This window comes from Leuresthes tenuis, unplaced genomic scaffold (genome assembly GCF_036924035.1).
Source record: "Leuresthes tenuis unplaced genomic scaffold, fLeuTen1.0.hap1 SCAF_17, whole genome shotgun sequence".
NCBI classification, from domain to species: Eukaryota; Metazoa; Chordata; class Actinopteri; order Atheriniformes; family Atherinopsidae; genus Leuresthes; species Leuresthes tenuis.
In genome coordinates this window covers 21885962-21909571 of record NW_027325371.1, presented here as the reverse complement: position 1 = coordinate 21909571, position 23610 = coordinate 21885962, and the positions used below count along the sequence as shown (strand labels likewise).

Sequence of the window (23610 nt, the reverse complement as noted above, 5' to 3'; positions counted from 1 at the left end):
TTTTCCATTTACTTTCCTGCTGTCGCCACAGTCTGAGACTCCACGTGTTAAACTACTTCGGTCTGATTCACGCCGATTCATTTCCCCCATTTACAGATCATTAGGAACGACCCTGCATTTCTGACCAGCAACTGACCACAAGGAGTGACTTGTTTTAAAAAACTAGAAAGGAAAAATGTGGAATAAAACCGAGCTTTTATGATCCAGAACCTTCCGGCTCAAAGATATGCTTGTTTGTGGCATCACCAAATTTTTCACATGAGGAAGCACTAATGATGGCACATTAAGGTTTATGGATGACTGATGAAAACACTGCTGATAAATGTCACGCTGAATTAACAAGACCGATTATTTCCAGTTCAACCTGAAACAGTTCATTTGACACCAGAGGAGCATCTACGTTCTATGGCAACTACACGGGCGTGGCTAAGTGGGAGGAGTTTATAACTAACTGTAATACTCACACATTCAGACACCACATAACTGAACAAAACAGATTTGGAGTTAAACGAGGACTCTTGACACTCAAAAGCAAGTTAAGTTACGTTAAGCTGCATATTCCAGGGTTTTTAAACGAGTATAGATTAGTGATATTAACTGATCCACAGTGATGTATCGGACCGATGAAGGCCTGTGTTGCGAGTCCTACAGAAGGCACTGACACTCTTGCAGTACAGTCTATTCCTGGTAATTTCTGAAAAAGACATTCAGCATAAAGAAATGTGTACCAACACACACACAGATGGGAGGGGGGGGGTCGGAGAATGAAGACGTGACTAAAGAATGTACTGAGGTGTGTACTGTTTTCGCAAAAGAGCTAGGCAGTATGGTTGTAACATCCCTTACGGACACAGATCACAGACGCGTGCGTTCAGCTGTGAGGTGGGACTAAGTGTGCATTCATTATCTATGTGTGTGTATGCAGGCTGCACACACTCAACAAGAGTTGGCATTCATATTTGTGTTATGATTTGCGTCAGACATGTGTCAGTTTTCAGCTTTTTGTTGACTGAGGTTGTTCATATTTTGCATTCATGGATACATCTGAGAAGGTGAGCAATATGCCAGTTGGCCCAACCCCTCTGGTTTGCAGACATAAGATGCCCCCTCTTTTTTGTCAGGATAAGGGATAGAGGTCATCTAGTCCTTCAACTAGGTGTTAGGGGCCATTTAGATCGAAAAAGAAAAAGGGGCACCATATCCCAGCAAAGCAGAGGGCGAAGTTATGGGGCCAAGGGGGAAGGAACTGGGATTTGGACAAATGAGTACATGAGGGCTTGTTTTACTATATTTGTAGAGTCTGAAAATCAGTAGCTCAGTAGACTAAAATGTTGGAATTTTAGTTAGAATTAGTTTGAGGTTGACACATTTACTTGATGAATAAGGCTTGGATAAAGGGCCAAGAAAATGCATGATGTCAATAACAAGTCTCCACAAGTATAGTAAGACAAGAGTGTGTTTGTTTTTATATCCTGGTGGGAACGACTGCACACCCACCTGTGGGACGTCCTGGAAGGAGGAGGGGATTCAAGAAGTCAAACCAGCGTCCCCAAAAGGATAGAGACACATCTATGTGTGTGAGAGTGAGAGAGAGAGAGTGTGTGTAACAGATTGTTCAGTCGTCCACGCCTATGTTGCGGAACAGATAGGACATGGACTCTCCGTTGTGGATGCGGCGGATGGCCTCCGACAGGATCATGCTGATGTCCACCGTCTTGATCTTTGGACACTGGAGCTTCTGGAGCTCGTGAGGAATCGTGTTGGTCACCACCACCTGAGGGGGGGGGGGGACATCGGATAGAGGTGAGGGGCCACATCGAGCTGAAGGAAGCGAGGGAAATGTGTTTCCTGTGGAAAACATTTCGTGTACGCGCACACTCACCTCATCAATCGCAGACTCCTCTATGAACCTGGGGGCCTCGGAGGAGAGGAGGCCGTGCGTTGCCATGACGAAGATCTTGTAGGCCCCTCTTTCCTTCAGTGTCTCTGCTGCTGCCACAAAGCTGTCAACGTCGTCGATGATGTCATCCTGCAGAAGAAACGCGCTGTCAACACTCAACCTGTTAAAACTAAATGGCGCCCTCTAGTGAGAAACTGCCGCCACAAACGAGTTTTAACAGACAATCATTTTCCTAAACACAGTTCTATGAAGCTCTCGGTCTGATTGTTGGTTGGAAAGTCAGACCTATAAAGCAGCAAGACAAAATTTCACACAAACTCCCAGAAACTCTCGTGTTTGCGCCTTCAAACCTGCACCGGCAGAGAAGTTCAGGCTCAAGTTTGTCCGGAGGAAGAGCCATCAGTTCATCAAAGGCTGGAGTAGGTGGCCAGCGCCAACTGAATGCTAACTGAAGCTAACGCTAGCTGTTTGCCAATCAGGGTGTTTGTTAATGGCAAGCATGCCAAGCTGTTCTGCGAATAGAGCAACCGAGTTGGTCTTTAAAGAAGAGTTTTAGCACTTTTTGTGAGAAAATCGTTAAATTTCAATCAATTTTCATCTGCAATTCTGTTAAGAAATTCAGTAATTGCTTGTGTTATCTGACTGGAGTTGCTACTATGCGTGGGGTTCCGTGTCGTACTTTGAGGGCTAAGCTGGATTTATATTGAATGATGAGGATGATATTGTTGAATTCCAATTAGATGTTGGATATTAGTTCCCTTTTCTGGGTAAATTTGCGTGTGGTTGTAGTGGAGTGTACATATCTTGTTGTGCTTGGACGGGACAGTGGATGGGTGAAAAAAAACACAAGATGAACAAACATTCTTAAAGACTGTTCAGTGGATTTCGTGGTCAGCCTGTCGGTGGTACCATTAGGCGTTTAGCTTACGGCGCGCAGCTGCTGCTGTGCTCGCAGACTGTGTTGGACGCTCTGTAGACCCGACACTATAAGAGGAAAATTCAAACACAGACAGAGCAGCCACCACCACAACTGACCCAAAAACCTTCTGCTCCACATTACTTCTCGTCTAAAAAGTGTTCAGTAGAAACTTTAGCATCATGGCTAACTGGAGGATTCCCTCGTTTCAGTGCAGCTAGCCAACAACGCCGGATAACTTGCCACAACCAGAAATGACCTTGATTGCTTTTTATCCTGCTTTTTATTACAGTCCTGTTTCACTGACAGTGTTAGAACTGTATGGGGCTCCAGCTTGCCAAATATGCTAATGTTTGATGTTTAATTTTCCCTTTAAAGATTTAGGAAAAGCTTGATGAGCATTCACCAGATTTCACAATGTGGTCATGAGGCTACATTTGGTGAAATAAAAGTCAAACACTTTGTCCAATAATCTTAACATTTGTATGTCGTCTCACAGAGGCTATATTTTGGATGTGTGTTAAATTACGTCAGAATAACGAGATAAAATATTACTTCATTATCAAAGAAAAAGCCAACAAGAAACTGATATTGTTGCCACAGGCTGCTCAATAAAAACTGCTATTCAATCCAACTCACCACTATGATGGCAATGCGTCCTCCAACGTCTCCAACCACAGTGATGGGAGGCTTCTCTTTAGGGATCAACACTGGAAACACAAATGAGGGACATCTTTGAATTTCTGCTGTTAAGAGGCAGCACCGGCGTACTGTACTACAGGTGAACTCTTTCCGTGCTTTACATGGTATCTCCATGCTCGGGTGAATGGCTCCGGTGGTCTTGACGGTGGGGGGGGAATGTCGCCCATCCACCTGGTCTGACTCTGCATCCTGAGCTTCACCGTGGATTACTGCTATTCCCAGACGCAGCCGCTCGGCAAACGACTGAGCCCTGCACACACAGGCAGGGGACAAACCCGTCACTGCAAGAAAGGACTGCGTCTCTGCACCTGATTCACATTAAAGTGTCAATAAGACACAAATATGGGCCATAATGTGCGACAGCTACGGCGTAAGATATCAAAAGCTCTCTCAAAGGAGAAACAACACCAGGTTAGAATGAACATGTTACCTATGTGTAATGAGTTCAGCACAGTTAAAGGTGATTTTATAACGCCGCTGAGGAGAGAGCTTACCTTTTGGCAGAAGCTGGAGATTTGGCAACAATTACAGCATTTCTGTAGTCGGGGATCTGAGGGTTCATAGAAAGTTTAGATTAAAACACAGTTAGGACGGCCAGGAGTCTGAATTCTGACCGTGACTGATTAAAGACTCAATTCTCTATTAACTTGTTTGTATTTGGTATAATATAAGCCAACTAATGATAAAATAACCCCCTGTTCAGTGTAAAGGAAAACAGCTGGAAATTATTGTAAGAAGAAAAAAAGAAATGTTAGGCAGACATGATCAGGATTATTTTAATACTTAAAGGAGGAGAATATAATTAGCGTTTAATAGTGAAAGCATTTCAGAAGGCCGACAGCTCAATTAGCATTCATGTGAATAAAATCGCACAGTGATGTAATGTAAGTGTCTGTAATAACTTGGCACAAAACTCCTGCAGTCAGCTTCTACATCTTACATAAAAAGTAGGTCGACTTCAGACTTTGTTCTGCAGGTTATATCGAGTCAGTGCGGCATACGATGCAAAAGGTCGTCAGCGTGTCTGGTGGAAACAATGGGTCAGAGTTTCAGCCAATGAGAGCGCATCTGTCCTGCACGCTCGGATTTGAGGAAGTGGCTTATGCTTCTACACGAGCAAATGGGTTGATTTATTTTTTTTTTCCAGTCTCAATGGAGGTTTTTTTGTGTGCGGAATGATCAAGAGGAAAACAGAATCATTTGAAAATTCAAAAACAGTTAATCAACAGAAGATTAACTCATCGTCATCAGCCGGTGAAGATGCAGACGTTTTACCTGAGATGTGCAACTTTTTTTTTTTAAATCCTCTTACCTCCTCCTGTATGTACTGAAGCAGGAACGGAGAGGCCCTCAGATTGTCCACTGGGATGTTGAAGAAGCCTTGAATCTCCTTCTGATGAAGGTCCATGGTGATCAGGTGGGTGAGGCCTACGCAAACACCAACATGTGGACACATTCTCCTGTTGTACAGACCACTTCACGCATCTGTCCAAAATACTGCGTGTGTGGTTGCAACTCACCGGCTTTGCACATCATGGAGGCGATGAGCTTGGAGACGATGGAGCCCCTCTTCCTCATCTTGCACTGCTTGCTGTAGGGGAAGTAGGGGAGGACGCCGGTGATGCTTCTCGCACACGATGTCCTGCATGCGTACACCATGATCAGCATCTCCATGATGGTGGTGTTCACATCCCTGATGAAGAGGATTCACAAAATGTGACGTGTCTTCGTGTTTCAGGGGAAACTTGAGAGCTTCGCTGTGTTTTTGCTTACTTGGACACAGTCTGGATGACAAAGACATCTTTCCCTCGCACCGACTCTTGGATCTGCACCCGCGTTTCTATGGAAACGATGCAGATTTTTTTAAAACTTTTTAAAAAGTGCAGGTGTGAGAAGCTATCGGCAGCTTACATACACACTCCTAACAAAGCCCGCTGGCTTCATTAGTGCCTCCCCCACCTCCTGCCCCCTCACTGTGGGAAATCAGAGATAGTAGCATTCCAAAAGTGAGCCTCCCACAGAAAAGAGATTAGAAAACAAAAAGCTGTCCAAGCACTGCCGAATATCCAGCAAAAACAAAGAACAGACAGTGTGATAGCTCAACCACTGACCAACTTTAATCCTAAACCTGGAGTGGAACAAACACCTCGCTGCCTCTGCAGCTGTGACCGTTAAACTTCTCATTTCCCCGAGCATTCGGTGTTTCTCAGTGAGAGATTGATTCGGGCTGTACTTTAACCCTGCTTGAGACGTGCAATCTGCCACACGGGCTACTTTTTAAAAAAAACAAATCTTCCTGAAAGCTTTCGTAATCAGCGACCGTGTCAGAGTCTGATTAAGAATCTGCAGCCTGCAGCTGTCACAACGAACAGCCGACCGTTAGCTCCAGCCCTCATTCAACCAACATGTTGCAACCGTGACACCCCTGAGCACGAATTAAGCCAATTCCCTCTGCTGGCAGTGGTCAGCGTGAAAGTTAGGTTTTTGTTCGATTTAAGAGGTGTGTTTTGTGTGTCCTGTATTGTTTCTTTCATTTCTTCTGCTGTACTTTGGCCACAGTGGCACCAATCTTAATGAGTGCATCTGAACTACAGATATAATGAAACAACAAGTTATTTTCTCCTCATGCGTTCTCCTGATAAGTTATGGAAGATGTGCATGGCTGGCATCATCTTACCTCTGTTAGCTTCCTGGTACACCTGCACCTTGCCAAGCTCCACCCCCAGCCGCCTGAGAGAGAGAACATGAAGGAAAAACTTGTTGCACCAACTCGCACAGATGGACACCTTCTCAATAATGAGTTGTTTTTTTTTAAAAAGTGCAAAATTTTAGCGAAAGTTGAGAATATTTTAGCAATGAGCTGTGATTACTTCTTCTCTAATGGACTTTTGTGTCCCAATGGCCGAAGCAAAGCCTCAGTTTTCTCTATAAACATGCAACCTGATCTCTTTATACAGTCTTAAGGTTACATCGTTTGTGTTTAAAGTACAACCTGCAGTTCATGTATTCATTTTTAAACACATAATATCACAGTATACAGTCAATACTGCAGTTCATCGTGCACCTAGAACTGTTCTTTTAAAAGAGAGCGACGGATGACAAGATCAGCGATGCATTTTGTGTTGTACACATATTCTTAGCTGAAGGGACAACATAGCTTCTGGGTCAGTGATTTCTTCCTTTAGATTCTATTTCTACGTATTTAAGTGTATGTGAGGTCGCGTCGGCCAGTTTCAGGGTTAAATGTTGACTGATCGGGACATCGTCGATCACCATCTTGGAAATATTTCCAGACTAAGCTTGAAGTTACCCGAATGGTGATTTGAGCAGAGCGACTGCGAGTTAACTGACTGTGAGTTGACTCGTGTGTTTAGCTGTCTAACAAAAGAAAATGAAAATATGAAATGAGAACAGCCTGGGCCCATTTGAGTCTACCGAAGTGCATGTTTTCAGAGCGATTCCCATCGGAGAAGACATCGTATCACGGAAACGCACTCGGTGTGCTGCATTCCGATACCAGGCAGCAGGAAGTCATCATTCTTACACGGATTATTTCTGCATTCTGCTGTGTCATGACTGTGTCATGCAGCCACAGTTCTGAAAGCTCCATCTGTTCGGCCTTTTGTAAAATCTCCCTGTACCATGTGCAGATGAAGGCAGAAGATGGACATCCACAGATGGCTTTAAAGAAGGACTAATTACAAGTGTGCAAGTAAGAGAAAAAAAAATGCTATCAGGAATTCTAAAGTCGCTTTTTATCATCTGAGTCAGACGAGCTTAAATCCTTTCCCGTTGCCAGGAGTCGTGCGTTCCTCTGAAGTGTATTCAGAGCCAGTCCAGCAACTACCAACACGAGACCTACCAAGGGAAAAAACCTTGACCGCAACATGAGGGAATGGCTTTCCACTGTATCCTCCAGGCTGTGTTGGACACAGTTTGGGAAAAGCACAACTTTTAAGATAATTTCTGCGACTGCAGACATCAGCCCACACTGCAGGACAGTCAGTGAGTTTCAGTTTGATGGCGACAGTCTCATAACACAAATATTTCTCCATATCTCCTCCTTTTTTAGTTTTCTCCCCATACTTAAGACCTGGACAATAAGTAACACAAATTCCATACTTTCCAAAACCGTATAAGAGCCAGTATCCTAAAATAATCAGTGCTGAGTCCATTGAGTTGCTGTGGAATATATCAGCAGTGCCTCCTGTACTCACTCTGCAATTCTCTTGCCCAACTCGCGGCTGGAAGGGTGCGAGTTGGCAGTGAAAATGACCAAACCGCCCTTGGTGTGGTTCATGTCTGCGGGGTCTCGGCCGCTGCTCTCCCCACACTCAGGCAGTGGATCCCTGGGCACCCACGCTGCACTGACGCCTTCCTGCAACAACACAGCAGAGCAGTTACTTCCCTCAAAGTCTAAGCATCAGCTTGTAACTCAAGTGAAAGAGGAACAGGAAACACAGTTTTGCAGACTGTCAAGAAGCCAGTTTAAGAGTGGAAGGCAGCCTCATCACATGACGCTATAGTAAAGCAGCTATACCAACTTATAACAACCTAATAAGTTATGCACTTTTAATGTTGAATCCAATTAAATTTTACAAAAACAAAAAGTCATCCCAAGGCACTTTAAAGATACAGTCCAATTCAATCCAATTCATTAATAACAGAAATGATCCATTATTGTAAAGGGAAAATTATCTTTGACTGTCTTTGTTTTTTGTTAGTTTGTTTTTGAAAAATCTCTCATATTATACATGCTACTTCTCCCTGTGCTACCTTACCTATACACTTATTATTCATTAAATTACTTTTCAGCTTATTATTTTTTCAAACTTTTTTGCTTAATTTTTCATTTTTGTGTTTAGGGGCACGTAGAGTCTGTGGTTTGAAATGCATTATGCTGGAAAAGAGTTTTAAAAAGGCTTTTCTGTGCATATACATAGGATTGAAAGAACAATAACAGAGCAAAACCAAGAGGCTGGGCTGCAATCAAGTACCATGTGCAGGAAGGACTGCCGCTTCAGCCGTCTGTATCAGTAAAACCTTATCGTGGAATTTTTCGATTTTTCGATCGTTGTTTTAGGCTGTGGTTTAGTTTAATAAGCTACCTCGAGTGTGTTAGAGGCAGAAAAAAAATCTTTCCTCTGAACTATCAACACAGTCACGACGTTAGCGTCATGTTGCTAAGCTAGCTGAACAACAGAGTATTTGATGGCGCTGAAGTTGGCTTCCGATTCGTGAATTAAAGGAAAGGGCACAAAGGGCAATTTCAATGCCTTTTTTGCATGCTCATCATATCAGATTAGGTCCTGTATGAAAACCCCAGTAGTTGTACAGGCCAAATATACACTGAAATATTCTACAGATCGTACAAAGTCTTTAAAACACACTTTGTGATATGGGAAAGTTTTATTTGTTTTGTGAAAATGCAATGAAGGTCCATTTCACCTTTTATTTTTCTCTTGCATGTAGATCAGCCAAGACTAGAACATGTAAGACTGATAAAATAAGAGCTGAATTATTCTGTAGATGGTATACATTATTTCAAACACGCTCTGATTTGTGAAACCTGCCCTCGTCCCAGAAGTCTTCGTCTCTACATGTCCATCTTTATTTGCATGAGGATCTCTGCTCACTACATAGGAAAAAGAGACACTTGTTTATCACTTGTTGACTTTAGTAATCTCTTTCTCGTGCTATTTTATCTAAAAACAATAACAGTTGTTCTCTAACCTTTCATCTGCCCGTGGTGAACCTCTATTGTTGCCTTTATTAGATATCTCATAATTCAACCATCAGTATGCCCTATCCTAAAATGAATGTTTATATGAGATCTGACAATTTTTTTTCAGTCATCCCATTAATCTTTCCACTAACATGACCCATCATTTCAGACCTTGCTTGTCTTCTCCTGCTCCAATCTATCACAGCCATCTGACCTACCATCTTCGTTTTAACAGCTAAAACAAAGTCTTCACAAATCACAAAGTGTGGTTTAAAGACTCGTGCCCTCTCTGGATTAATTCAGTTCAGATTTGATCTGTCTAGCTATATTTGTTTCTATACAGGACCTAGTCCAGGGTGATCAGCATGCGAAAAAAGCTGTGAAATTGCCCTTTTCTGCATTTTCACAAATAGGAAAAAGGTTGAACAATTCACAACAAGCTATTATTGAATTTATACCCTTTATAGAATATTTCTATCCAGATTTTACAAGTTTTAACTATTGTAGTTTTTATACATGACCTAATCTGACGTGATCAGTGTGCAAGGAAAAAAAGCTATGAAATTGCCCTTTAAGCCCATCCCTTTAACAGGCGAATCGGAGGCTGTGAATCGGGAGCCAACTTCAGCGTCGCGAGGATTTTGCTCATTACATTACGAGTTAAAATTGTGTGCTGGCTATGCGATATTAACGACTTTTGCAGAATTTTAAAAAATATTGAGCCGAATTAACTGTATTCAGTTGTGACATGCTTGACAGCAACATAAGTAAACGGCTAACCAACGTTAATTCAGAAGTACTAACGCGATAGCTCGCTTATATTAATCTTGGCAGGGCAAAGCTCTTGGATGCGCGAAATGATTTGTCATGCGTCAGAGAGCAGGTCTCTCTGCGTGGCAAGCAGGAATCAGATTAAATAATGAAACAAACTAAAACACAGGTCCTCACCAGCTTGTGTGTTAAATCCGGCTACAACCAGCAAACAACGGTATTTGACTATGCAAACCTCCGACTCTTTTCAACCTGTTCCCCTCACTCCGACTGTCTGACTCTGTGACGTTCGGTCTTTGACGGATGTATACTGCGGCCAATCAGAGGGCAGAACATTGAGACGGGAGGGGTCTTAAGATGAATTCAAGTTCTGTTAAAAAAGCCGTAAACATTAGAGTCATTTTCAATATATCGAAAAGCATCGCTAAAAATAACTGTTTAAAGACATAAATAGTTATTTTTATGTAGTGTTGGATTGTGTGCTTGGCATACTTAAAGTTTAATACAGCAATATATATAGTCATAGTTCTACGCAAAAGTCTGAAGCCAACCTTAGTTTCTTTATATTTTACCTCAAAGGATCCAGACTTTCTTGTAAGCCATTAAAGTAGTCTTGAGTAACAATTATCCAGGCATTTTTAATGTCTTTCAAAGTTTTTTTTTTAAAACAATTTTTAAGTCCAGTACTTGTATCGAAACATCTTCAGATGGAAGGTCTCACCATTGTTGTGTCTAAACATAAAAGACAACTTAGCAAAGGACCTATTTTAAATTGTATCTTTAGGCATTTTATTGCAGCCCGACATCAACCCCCCCCCCCCCCCCCCCCCTTGTTTTTGTTGCATCAATGAAAAATGCCAAAGATGACAGTTTGATGGACATAAGATGATATTTTTGCACCAAAAATATGAGTCCCAAAGAGTTATTACCTAAAAGCTCGGTATATTTTTGCATGGTGTGCAGTATGTCTTTAAAAGGCATTATGGAAACTGGACAAGTGGAGGACAAAAGAAGAAGTGGCAGGCCTAAAAAACAGCAGATACACAATACCTAAAAGTGATCTCACGAAATATGAAAAAATCCAGCAAAGACCTGACACAGGACCATCTGGACCTTCATTTGAGGCATCTACTGTTGGCCCAAGCCTCATCAGAAACGGTCTCCATGGAAGGGTGGCTGTCAAGAAGCCATTCTTAAGGAAGGTAAACAGGGAAAAAATAAGTGGACTTAAAATCAGTAGCAACAGGTCTTATGGAGGGATGAAATTTGAAACTTTTGGTTGAAATAATCTGCTTAGAGAAGGTTGGGATAATACAGCACTATCTACAGCCACCTGTAAAACTCTATGAAGGCTTAATAAATAGGAGGTGAACAGAATTCAATGTCAAGACTTTTATCAGTGACGGCACCTTTTTGAAGGTGTTATTACTAGTTACTAGTGATTATTAAGTAGTTATTACTTATTACTAATGAAGTATTACTGCGACCTGCCACATGAGGGCAGTGCGTTTTTGTCAAATGTTCACAAAACACCTCCCAACTTCAGCTCTTGTTGAGTTAAGGGGCTTTCGAGTTTTAAATAAACATGGCTTTATTATGTTAAAATGTGTTTCTATTGATCGATGTTGTTCTTCTTCTCACATCAACTAAGAACAGATTTATAAATCCTTAATGAGGGGTTAGATCCCAACATGGCAGGATGGCTTCGGACAAATCTATTGTGGTTATGACATGAATGTAGTGCGCGAAATGTTACCTTGAGCTGCCCCCCCCCCCAAAAAAAATAAAAAATAAATAAAAAGCACAAGTCTTAACACAGAAAAAGACCAGACATTCCTCTGACTGCAATATATCCAGCTAAGTGGCTCATGAATCTACAGTTTAATCCTTGGGACATTTGTCAAACCCTGTCTTGTCTTCAAGTCTCTGTTCCTCGCGAGCAACACCAGCAGAGCAAACCCCAGAATAAAGAATAAAGGGGTGAGGTTGTGCAGGTAAGTGTTCCAAGAGTAAGCATTTATATATTGGGCGTTAGTGTTAACACAGCTCCAGCGTAGTGAGCTGTGTTTTCATTAGACAGATTTATAAATACTCTCTCAGTACCGTATGGGCTACTCTTCAGCGTTCTTACATAACTCAGTGGATATGTGGAGGAGGCTGGGAACAGCATCTAAGCACTGCATACTGCCCACACACACAATGGAGAGGAGTTAAAAATCCGGAGGAGGGTGGACACAGAGAGAAAACACATTTGATTTTACTGGTGGAAGTCAGGGTCAGATTCACTGATGTGCACGCTCTCGTCTCTCTTATTGCAATCACAGCAAACAACTTCCACATGTAGAGAGCATGCGTGCAGGTTTGTGGAGAGAGTCAATGGTTGAAACGTGTATTAGATTTTCCAAATATCGCTTCTTATGTTCCCTAAAAATGTGTTTTAATTGATAGGTTTTGTATTTGGGTGGAAAGATTGGTGTTTGCTATCATTCTCATTCTGTCTTTGTGCACAACCGACCGTGGATGGTTAACTGGTGCTTGTCCAAATGTTCTTTATGTTTCAGACCCTCAAAAGATGAATCACTGATTCACAATGCACAATCTTTGTGCTACGCTACACTAATCTGACTCAGCTGGTAAATCTTATTTAGCACCAACTCTCGTTGTGATCATAGTATTGATCGTCACATCTTTTGCTTTGTAGGAATTTTTACATTGCTTCGATGGCAATTTTGAGATTCCTTCTGCCAATTATGTGATATAAACCAGTAGTAGTAGTCTCGATTACAACTTCTAAAAGAAGGGTTATGATGCCTTTTAGCTTCAAGCTGCTTGTCAGTTAGATTTCGAGTTTATCCAAGGTGAATATTAGTCTACAGTCTTAACAGCACCAATCATGGCTGAAACCAACCTGCTTTGCTGAACGCCTGTTACTCAAACATCCTGTGGATTGTGCAGCCTCAGCTGGAACGCTATGGTTTGTGACAGCACTCTACTGTGCAAAAGTCTTGGGGTATTCCATGTTTTTTATTCGTATCTATTTCCAAGAAAACAAGAAACAGGTGCAGCCATCTTTTGAAACAATTAAAAACCTAAATGAAAATACAGAATACAAGTCTAAAACAGAGTTTGGACAATTGTAACGGGCTTTATTCTTCAACACAGTCTGAACCCTCTTATACAAACTTTTTGTCATTTCTTTAAGTAGTTCTCGGGAATAGCCCTCCAGGCTTCTTGAAGGACATTCCAAAACTCTTATTTGGATTTTCTCTGTCAAGATGATCCCACACTGCTTCAATAATGCTGAGGTCCGGGCTCTGGGGAGGATTCATCCCTCCATAAGACCTGTTGCCACTGATTTTCAGTCCACTTCTTGTGTCATTTGGCATAGCTCAGCCTTTTCTCCCTGTTTCCCTTCCTTAAGAATGGCTTCTTGACAGCCACCCTTCCATGGAGACCATTTCTGATGAGGCTTCAGTGAACAGCAGATGGATCGAGGGTCCATCTAGGGTCCAGATGAATCTCTCAGGCCCAATGTCAGGTCTTTGCTAGATTTCCCCCTCTTTCTTAAGAACATCAGATACTGTTCTTTTCGTGTTGATAGTTTCTAAGGCCTGACACTTCTTCTTTTGTCCTCCACTTGTCCAATTACCTCAATTTTTTTTTAGGGACACACTGTGAACCATGCAGAGATATACCAAGTTTTTAGCTAATAACTGACGGAATGATCTTGTTGGTGCAAAAATACTGCTATTTATAACTGTCAAACTGTGTTATCTTTAGTCAGTTTTGTAGATACAACAATAGAAATTGGTTCCTGGCTAAGTTGTCTGTTTTGTGTAAACAGAACATTGGTTCATCCCTTGAGTTTGGGGCCTTTTTTTATTAGTGGTTCAAGGATCAGTGTTAAGCGGCTTAACAGAGAACTGGACAAGGACTGGACATAAAATTATTAGAAAAGTAGCCAATGTCTAGAGTAAAACTTTAGAAGATCAAAGTTTGTTGCTCGAGACCACTTTAAAATATTATAAGAAAGTCTGATCACGAGAAGCAAATTAGGGGTGGCTCAAAATTTTCAATGAGTAGTTTATGCCAACATTGATGGGCTGCATGAGGACATGTAGATCTTCTATGTCTATCTTTTGGTGATTTTAAGCCCCGTGCTGTATTGCTTTAGGCAATAATGGAGTTTTACCTATCTGCCAAAAAAGCTGTGTTCCCTCAGATAAACAGAACCCTCCAGCTCAGGAGGCGTTTTGATGTGATTGTGTTTAAAATGCGACACAGGCCCGTGCACTTCTACACGAATCTAACACCACGGGTTTCGTGTAGCTTATACGTGGGCTAAGGGGTTTATCTACAGTATGTCTACGATACCATGCCCTGGGGAAATCTGCGATGCAGGTGTGTGGCTGATAAACCTACGCCGGGCCAACATGGGGAGCTCAACACGTTTACTTTCTACACGTCTTCCTCCATAAATCCCTACAGCTTCTCTGTAGAGCAAAGACAAAGAGCCACAGAAGCCGAGCCAGGGAGATGAAAAGGGAGGCGGGAGAGCACCACGCTTCTGGTCCGCCCCCAAGTTGCAGCACACGAGCCGTTTAGCGGTACGAGCTGGGCCAGCTGTAGAGCGCGCGGGCGCGTGTACGTGCCCCGCTTCACTGTCCCTGCCCCCCGCACGGAGAAAATCATTACCAAATACAGAGAGCCGAGCTCACGCGGAGCGATGGCTGCTGCAGCAGCACCGCTGGATTGTGTTTACGACGCGAAGCACGAGAGCGACGCGACCTCGGGAGGGACGAACACCGCGCGCGCCCGGCTTTTAAACGCACAATCGTTTACGCGCAGCGTCTGGAGCCCGTGAGGCTTCTCGCTACATCACCCCGTTTGACGTCTCTGTTCCTCGGCGCGGATCGGCGCTGCCGCCCGCTTGGATTGTCGCTGTTTTGGAACGCAGCTGCCGGGTAGACCCACCGACCTCCGGCCAGTTAGGCAGATGTGCTGCGCGATCGATCCGCGGAAGCCTGACCATTTCTCTCCGCCGTCAAAATAACACACGCACAACGTCAGTGCACTGTTACTGGAAGTCGAACGGCCCAGCAGTCCCCGGTCCTGTCTCCATCCAGCAGCGCTACACCTAGAGGCGGGGTGGTGGTTGTGGTGGTGGTGGTGGGGGGCGAGAGCATCCCTCCATCCCACCGTGTCTATCCCTCCCTCTCCCCCTCGGAGTTCCAATCTCTCTCGCCTCATCATATGCCAGAGCTTTAGGGGGTCTCATCGAGCCAGGGAGCCAGGGGGGTGGCGGGAGGCTGTTCGTGGCCGCGGTAGACGCACCCTCCGCCGGGTGAGGCTGTCCTGAAGCGCCGCTGTGCTGAAGGATGCTTCGGGAGTAGAGCGGCTCAGAGCAGAAGATGGGGAAGGACCAGGAACTGCTGCAGGCGGTGAAGACCGAGGACCTGCTCACCGTGCAGAAGCTGCTGCAAAGGCCCCGACCGGGGAAAGCAAGTAAGAATGTGTCCTCTATTCTAATGAAAGCGCAACCTAAAAGATATCACAGACTCTCGATGGCTCTGTCCAGCTATGGGCTATAAAGTTACAAAGCTATTCCTACTATTGCTGTTTGCTCCTCTAAGGCCCAAGTGATGATGATGTGCATGCATATCCATGTATGAAGGTGTCATGGGAGGGGGATCAGAGGGGAGTGGTTGTATGAATCAGAGGGTGTATCAGATAAGATTAGGGGTATGAATGGAGACTGATAGCTCATCTTAAGACCCCTGTGTGAGTGCACTGCAGCAGAGAGGAAGAGGGACATACTGGGAGGCGTAGAGGTTTGTGTTTTTGGATTTCAACCTGCCTCTCAAGTGAAAGATTATACTGGCGGGCAACAGCCCTGAGTGCTACATAACACAGACATACGAGCCAAGAGGCATTCAGAAATCTTCTATTCTTCATTGCAGTCTGAGTGACTCTGCTCTTCTCACTGTTAAGCTTATTTTCTGCAGGGAGTGTTGCTCTGCAACATCCAACAGCGTTTTTGCTTGCACAGCCCACTCCAATGTGTGGGCAACACAGAGAGAGCTGCAGATAGATCATTCTGTAGAGGCTGCTGATCGTTCTACTGATGCTCCGTGCAACTAGACATCAGCAGAGGGCAGGGATCTACAGTTACAATTTTGAATATTTAAGCACAGCCGCAACAGGTAGACTCAGTCAGCTCAATATGCGTCAGCACCCCCCCGTCCCAACTAGCCACTTGTGCAAATTGTTCCAGTCAGGCGGCTTCCCAGCAGCGTCTGAACTGGTGCTCACACTGGAACGACTCCAGGCAGCAGGTGGGCCTCATTAAAATGAGAAGAGGTGGCGCTGATTACAAATAACCTGGCAGAATGGGCCTTGTTCGTGCATTTGAGGATTGTTTGAAAATGCTGTCATTGTTCTAGTTGTTTATTATCATTCTAAATGAGAGATTTCATGACTCTTCTGTTGAATATGGTGAATGAGTTAAAGGCCACAGATGGCGAAGCTCACTCTGCAGGACAGTGGAGCATATGACTGTCACAAAGTCTTCAGGCTGCAGTGGTGCAGAAAGACCACTCAGATTCAAGTCTTCAGGCCATCCACTGCATAAATGCAGACTTTCATTGAAAGAGTTAGTCCAGTCCAACAGGTATTGCCTCAATAATAGTGTCCGTGGAGCACATTGGAGTACATTATGTACAAGAGCACATCCCAAAGCAACCTTTAGGCTACCATTAAGAGATTGAAGCCCCTCTCTGACGATTGTTTAGAGCAGTGAAATGCAGAGGAACAAAAAGCCGCCAAGCACATTGTCATAGGCAGCAGACATTGGATTACAGCACACACAATTGTGTATTAAATCAGAGTCAATCCTCCTTGGATTCCACAGAAACCAACCGAGGCAATTTAAAGCTCATTCTGCAGATGAAAGCGCAGGCTCTATATGTTGATCTGAATCCATACGTTCTAAATGTTACAGTATTCAGTAATACTCCTCAATAAGCTCATCCCTGGAGGAATCATTAAAGTGTCTGATGAGAAACAGTGGAGTCAAAACAAAGCTTTGGGTTGTATTACAGACATTTACATACTGTGACACACTGCGAGGGGAAAAAACAGGGAAGCCCGACGCGGATGTGAGCCGGCAGAAGTGTCATCTTTGAGCTGATTCAGCTCATGAGGCGACACATTTTTCTTGAGTATTTCCATCTTGTGTTGCTTCTGACTTCTATTCAATTTCAGGAGGAATTTTTGGGCCACACTAAATACATATCATAGCTATTGTTACTTTTGGGAGTAATAATGTACATCAAAAACATGAAAAGAATCCGGTGTAAACTGGTTATTTTTAAGCTTTGATGATTTGTTACCCTGCTGCTGGAGCTCCCTGTCAATTTTGTTAGGATAAAAGTTTCTGAATAAACATCTGACTAAATTGAATTTATGGAGGCCCAATGAAATGAAACTTGTACTGTTTAAGGTAAAAATAAGTTAACTGTGTGCAGCAGGACTTTGTTTTTTATTCGTTCTCACGCAACTGATTCTCTCACAGCTCTTTAGATTTATTGTTTGATGGGGAGGGGCCTGAAACCAGACAGACTGGGGACCACAGAGTTGAACTGCTGTTTTCCAATGACAGAATCCTTTTAATTTAGATATTTTGCTTGTACTTGCTGTAAACACGAAAAACTTCCAACAAAATGTAAATTGATGCAAGGTGTTCGCCTAAAGGAAAAAAAATAAGACAAATATGGATGCAAGTTTGACACAAGTAGAAAGAAAAAGTTCTATTTTTCAATTCCAAGATTTTACATTTTAAGACATGAACAAGTTATCTGGTCCTAACCAGATCTTCATGTAATGACGATACAACTTTAGATTAACACCAGCACATGACATATTAAACCTGGCCATAGTTTATTTAGCAAAAACTAAACAAAACTGCAGAAACAGTGTGTGGAAAAACTAAGTCCACCCTCAGCCTCCACAGGAATTATGAGGGTAAGTAGCAGCCAGGTGCTGCTGACCATATGCTTTTGATTAACTGATCATCAGCAGGTGTGAGCGCCTCCATAAAAGCAGAAGTTTTGGCAGTTTGCTGGTCTGGAGCATTCAGGTGTGTGTTAACACAATGCCAAGGAGGAAATACATCAGCAATGATCTCAGAGAAGCCCATGAATCTGAGAAGGGTTATAAGGCCAATTCCAAACTGTGTGGAATCCATCATTCTACAGAGAGAAAGATTATTCACAAGTGGAAAACATTCAAGACAGTTGCCAATCTTCCCAAAAGAAAGACGTCCCAGCAAGTTCACCCCAAGGCCAGACTGTTCAATGCTCAGAGAAACTGCAAAGACCTAAGAGCTACATCTCAGACTCCACAGGCCTCAGTTAGCAGGTTAAATGTTAAAGTTCATGACAGCACAGTTAGAAAGAGACTGAACATGTATGGCTTGTTTGGAAGGGCTGCAGGAGGAAGCCTCTTCTCTCTAAAGAGAACATGGCAGCTCAGCTTAGGTTTGCTAAGCTGCATCTAAACAAACCACAAGACTTCTGGAACAATGTCCTTTGGACAGACCAGACCAAAGTGGAGTTGTTTGGTCATAATGCACAGCAGCACGTTTGGAGAAAACCAAACACAGCATATCAGCACAAACACCTCATACCAGCTGCCAAGCATGGTGGTGGAGCTATGATGATTTGGGCTTGTTTCGCAGCCACAGGACCTGGACACCTTGCAGTCATTGAATGCATCCTGAACTCCTCTGTATACCAAAGTGTTCTTGAATCAATTATTCAATGATCCTAAACACAGAAGCAAATCTACAACAGAATGAAAAAGAAAAAAAAAATGGTCCAGTCAAAGTCCAGACCTCAGCCTGGCTGAAATGCTGTGATGGGACCTTAAGAGGGCTGTGCATGAAGGAATCTTTGCAAACCTCAATGAATTGATGCAACATTGTAAAAAAAATAATGTACCCAAATTCCACCACAAAGATGTGAGAGACTGACAAAATCATACAGAAAATGTTTTATTTAAGTTACTGCTGCTAGAGGAGCTTCTACAAGCTCCTGGGTCATGATAATCTTTTTTTTTTTTTTGGTAAAATAGGTAATAACACAATGTAACACATTATGTGATGCTGGTACTCTGATGTTGTATTTGCCTAATTTCGAGGACTGGTGATGAACAGATTATTATGATTTTTTTAATAAATACGTAAAACCTTGGAGTTGAAAGAGGATGGACCCTTAACGACTGAATAAGGTAACTGAAAGGTGTTAACTTAGAAATGAAACCTTACAAAAGTCGGATTAACTATTGACATTGTTTTGCCGGCTGTTTGTGGAGCACTTCCTGCAGACAGGTTGGACAGTCACTCATTCATGCAGCGTTTCATGTGAAGGCTGTTGTCGCCTCTCAGTAAACACATAGAATCACTCATCGTTATGGCCGCATCATCAGCCGACAGGATGGTCTCATGCGTCCACACTTGGGGTTCGACCTTCAACCCATGAGTAGTTTGAAGCACCATCGAGCACATCTGAAGGTGTTTAAACCCTGGATCAAGGTTAATCCCTGCTCAGCCGCTCTCCTTCATATTCCTGTCAGTCTGCAGCAGAGCTCGGTCTTTTTGATATTTTCTTTCTTATTTGTGTAAGTGGCAGCGTCTGCTTGTACAGAAACTGCCTTGTATGAGGCAAACTCTTTCATACGCCTCACAACATTTCATTTGTGCAAAGCAGAGTACACCCCTGATATTGGACGCACGCACACACGACATGAAAGAAACGAAACAAGACGAGTAAGATCTGAAGAAAACCCAGAAAACATGGCAGAAGCAGGGAGGCGGTAATGACAGAGTGGAGCTGAAAGTCTCAGACAAACAGCAGGAAAGTCTAACGTGAGGCTGATGTTCACACAGACCTGTTTGTCATCTAGTATGAGATGTGTGTGTGGGTTAGAGTGTGTGTGTGTGTGTGTGTGTGGAGCCAGAAGAAAAATGTGCATTTGGTATGTGGTCATAATGGTTAAATGTGCAGTTGGATTATGTGTGTGTAGAGATGTATATGTGAGTGCAGGAGAAGGTAAGTTTGGGTTTGGTGTGTGTGTGTGTGTGTGTGTGTAATGGGTCTGGCAGAAGCTCTGCCCTGCTGTAACTCATTTACTCCCACTCGTGCCAGACACACAGTCTGCACATATTTACCTGCATGTGGAACACACACTTACACGCACATCTGGCACCATCTGGGGAGCCATCGTCAGTTTGCTGTCACTCAACTGGCCCTCCGCAAATGGCAGCACAGGAGGTCCCTGTGCGTGTGTGTGTGTGTTTGTGTATACGAAGCAGACCTTGAGTGTGACCCTAGGTCTGTGTTTGTCAATGTAAGCGTCTGTGTGTGTGCGTGTAAGCATGTGGCTGTTTGTTGTGTCTCATTGAGGGTTCTCTCTGTGTGTGAATTGAGGTATGAGGTTTAACTGCACTGCTTGATTGAAATGATGTAGTCACAGTACCTGTTAAGTGTCAGAACACACATGCCTTTTTCTTCTTTGTTGCTAAGACAGATCCCCCCTCAGTTTCCCTCCATCCCTCTTTTCCGCACTACCCTCTACATTTTTTCTTTACGTTGACGTGTGAGGCTGGCAGTGGGAGTAGAGCAGATGATTGCATCCACACCACTGCACATTCACAAAGAAGCAGGCACGCTGTCACACACACTGTCAGTCAGACTCTTCATACTGGTTAGCTGTCTTAGTTAGAGGCACATGGCGTCTGTCCGACTGCCCATTTCTCCAACCATACATTTCTATATTTTTTAGTCCATTATTCCGACCTCCCATTTCCCCGACTTAAGTATGCCCGGTGTTCCGACTCCCAGTAATAACGACAGTGTATTAGACCGACTAGTCCGGCCATAATACGCACAAAAATCCAAAAGAAACAAAAGAAAAAATCTCTACCTCACATTTTGGTCAGTGAAATCCAAGACGGCTGCAGAAGACAATTAAAGAGGGTGGGCAGGATTACATTTTTTCAGGGGGGCACACCTTCAAACTATTTACTGTTATGTCCAAAGTTGGAATTCTGGATGGTCGGATTTAGCCCTGGTCGGAATACAGGGATTACTTTGGTCGGAGCAATGTGCAGTCGGGCCAATGGATCTAGAAAAGTTGGATTGAGAGATGGGCGGTTGGATTTTTTGGGCGTCAAACTGACATATGCTCCCCCTCAGTTAGCGTAACGCTGTGTGAAGACGCCTGATATGAGGGATACCTTTTGTGCTTCACTGCTGTCCTAAAGTGCATCTGCTGGAATGTGACATGGACTTTTCATGTTTTAGCTTCATTCATGTTTGGAAGGTGGCGTTTATGTGCTTTATGGAGATACCTGTAAGACTTGGAAATGCCTGTATGAAACTTAAAAACATGATCCCAAATGGCCCCCACCAGTCAGATATCAAAACTCCAGGTACTCCACTCATAGGTGAAATTACATGTTTGCCATCATGGCAAAATCACTGAATCTCCAGACTCTTCAACATATATTCTTAATGATCTAAATAACTAACTAAAAATTACGGGGAAAAAAAAGATAGAAGGGTGGTAATTCATCAGAAACAGAATCCAATGGAACACTGGTCCAACGGAACAATACTGAGAAGTACAATAAGCAGACAACCAAAGAACAAAGAAAACATGGGCTTCCAACATGTGTTCCAAATGTCCGTTCATTCACTATATTGTCTACTATGTACAAAGTTTCAGTTGAAATGTTTAATTCACTAAATATTGCACTACAAAGTATTCATGTGGTTCACCAAAAGTCTGCAGGCCTGGAGTCTGCAGCTTTGGAGCCGACACTGCATGCTAATGCTAAATATTGCTAGCTTCCACTAGCAGTTCATACTGCTTACATTTGCCGTTTGTTTGTGATTTTCTTACCCAGTGAGAATGCCTAGTGGACAAATAACACTTCTCAGACATCTCAACCGTGAAGTGTGCCTACGATGCAGCATTTGAGAAATTATCAATAAGATATGTACAGAAACCACATTTGAAAATTTAGTTGAGTCTAGACCACAAGTTAGGCATAAGTTGTAAAGTATCTTGCTCTATAAATATTTGCTTGCAGCTACAACAGTATGGTTTGTGACTCTTGCAACAGTTTTTTTGCTTTTTAAATTTAATTGAGTGATAGTTTCTAAATCTCATAAAGGAAATTATTTTGCTGCAGGATACATTACTGAGGGAAAATAACTAGACATAAACAATTTTTAACAAGTTAATTATCTTAAATTGAGGGGCTCTTGGTCTTGATAGGGATCCTTATGACCTACATAAGAATTAGTGGACTATGGACATTAATAATTTGCCAGAAATCAGGTTTCTTGAAATGTAAATATACCTAATTTCATGAGGAAAATTCATGGAGCAAAGCACGAAACCTCAAAGAAGTCTGGATTTCTTGTTGTAATTCAAAATATTTGTTTACAAAATTATAGTAGACAAATTGACATCCTGAGTGTATTGAGTAAGGAAATACTCTTACAGATGACTTCAAGTAGTACTTGATTATATGTACTTGGTTACATTTATAACAGGCTTTGGCTCATGCTTCTTTTTTTAGCAAGATATAAAACTGCATTACCTTACATGCTCAATAATCCAATTTGAAAAATGGTCAATGGGTTTTAAACATGACCTCCGGTTTTATACAAGTAAGATTCACCTTAACACAGGTGACTTAAACTATTTCTCGGAAAAAAATGAGGGTGAGATGATGAGGGGCCCCCGTGTGGATTGAATGATCGACCTCCCGATCAGCAGTCAACCACCTGAGCCACAGCCCCCAATTGATGGAAGTGGGGTGCTGCTGTAATATCATTCTGTCATTTCATCATGTCATGTTTTCTCTTTTTTGGTTCTCATGCTCTAGAATAATCCTTTTAGTCTGTTCAGAATACGTGTTGAAGTCTGTCAAACAAGTGCCTCTTGCGCAGTTTACTTAGAATAAGTTATTGCATGAATACCCAAAGAAAAAGAAGCAAACGTGCAAAAGATGACTCAGACATTGTTATCGATCCTGAGTTTCTGAGATTCTGGAACTCAAGGTTTAGTATTTTACAAAGGATAATATCTATAGTGAAAGTGCAAGATAGGCTTACTTAGGGTCCCTGCATTTTGTTCTAAAACGTCATCACTCACTTCTCCTGCTGCTCCTGACTGCTGCCGTGATTGATTTACAGAACAAATGGGAGGAGAGGAAGAGAAAGAGAGTGGTAGATGGACATTTTTGCTTTGAGGGAAACAGGTAATGGTGTTACACAAGAGAAAAAAGAAAGGGGAAGAGATGTGCTGTTGTTAGAGGAGTGGGGCAAGATGTTTTTTGATGAGCGGGTAGAACAGATGGAGGAGGGGTGATGAAAGACTGCAAATGATAAAAGAGGGAACAAGGTGATGAAACGGAGGGATAGCTGAACACCGTCCTTTCCAACTCACTTTTATTCTGATTGTAGACTGCTGCACACCCGCATGCACACACACACTTACTCATCTACACAAAATGCTGTGCCA

General features: G+C 42.8%; 2 protein-coding genes across 9 annotated transcripts in view; one reads left to right on the top strand and one right to left on the bottom strand.

Annotated features, from left to right (window-relative positions):
* Positions 1-1337: 1337 nt before the first annotated feature.
* On the bottom strand, positions 1338-10304 carry prpsap2 (phosphoribosyl pyrophosphate synthetase-associated protein 2). 4 transcript variants are annotated; one of them, XM_072368286.1, is made up of 11 exons: positions 10192-10304; positions 7736-7896; positions 6196-6248; positions 5292-5358; positions 5039-5211; positions 4831-4946; positions 4013-4068; positions 3620-3768; positions 3456-3526; positions 1883-2029; positions 1338-1774 (listed from the first exon to the last, which is right to left on the bottom strand). In XM_072368286.1, exons 2-11 carry the CDS (start codon positions 7816-7818, stop codon positions 1616-1618), a joined length of 1074 nt encoding a protein of 357 aa, XP_072224387.1. In that variant the 5' UTR covers positions 7819-7896; positions 10192-10304; the 3' UTR covers positions 1338-1615. The 4 variants fall into 4 exon arrangements, with proteins under 4 accessions (XP_072224387.1, XP_072224386.1, XP_072224389.1 ...); XM_072368285.1 differs by having other exon boundaries at positions 3456-3768; XM_072368288.1 differs by lacking the exons at positions 6196-6248; positions 10192-10304 and having other exon boundaries at positions 7736-7813.
* A 4297-nt stretch (positions 10305-14601) lies between these two features.
* Positions 14602-23610, top strand: part of caskin1 (CASK interacting protein 1) — a 121563-nt gene continuing 112554 nt past the window's right edge. For 3 of the 5 annotated variants that reach the window (XM_072368650.1, XM_072368649.1, XM_072368647.1), the window contains exon 1: positions 14603-15519. In XM_072368650.1, coding sequence (XP_072224751.1) covers positions 15426-15519 — 94 coding nt within the window. In that variant the 5' untranslated portion in view covers positions 14603-15425. Of the gene's footprint in view, positions 15520-23610 lie in introns of all 5 variants that reach the window. The other 2 variants (XM_072368648.1, XM_072368646.1) reach the window with 1 other exon arrangement.

What these genes read in the sequence shown, in the direction of transcription:
- prpsap2 (XM_072368285.1), bottom strand. Translation starts at nt 7,818, where the DNA reads ATGAACCACACCAAGGGCGGTTTGGTCATTTTCACTGCCAACTCGCAC. An exon ending in GTACCAGGAAGCTAACAGAG is followed by an intron (nt 5,359 to 6,195) that starts GTAAGATGATGC and finishes TCGTTTCCATAG; the next exon opens with AAACGCGGGTGCAGATCCAA. An exon ending in TCTCCAGCTTCTGCCAAAAG is followed by an intron (nt 3,769 to 4,012) that starts GTAAGCTCTCTC and finishes CTGTGTGTGCAG; the next exon opens with GGCTCAGTCGTTTGCCGAGC.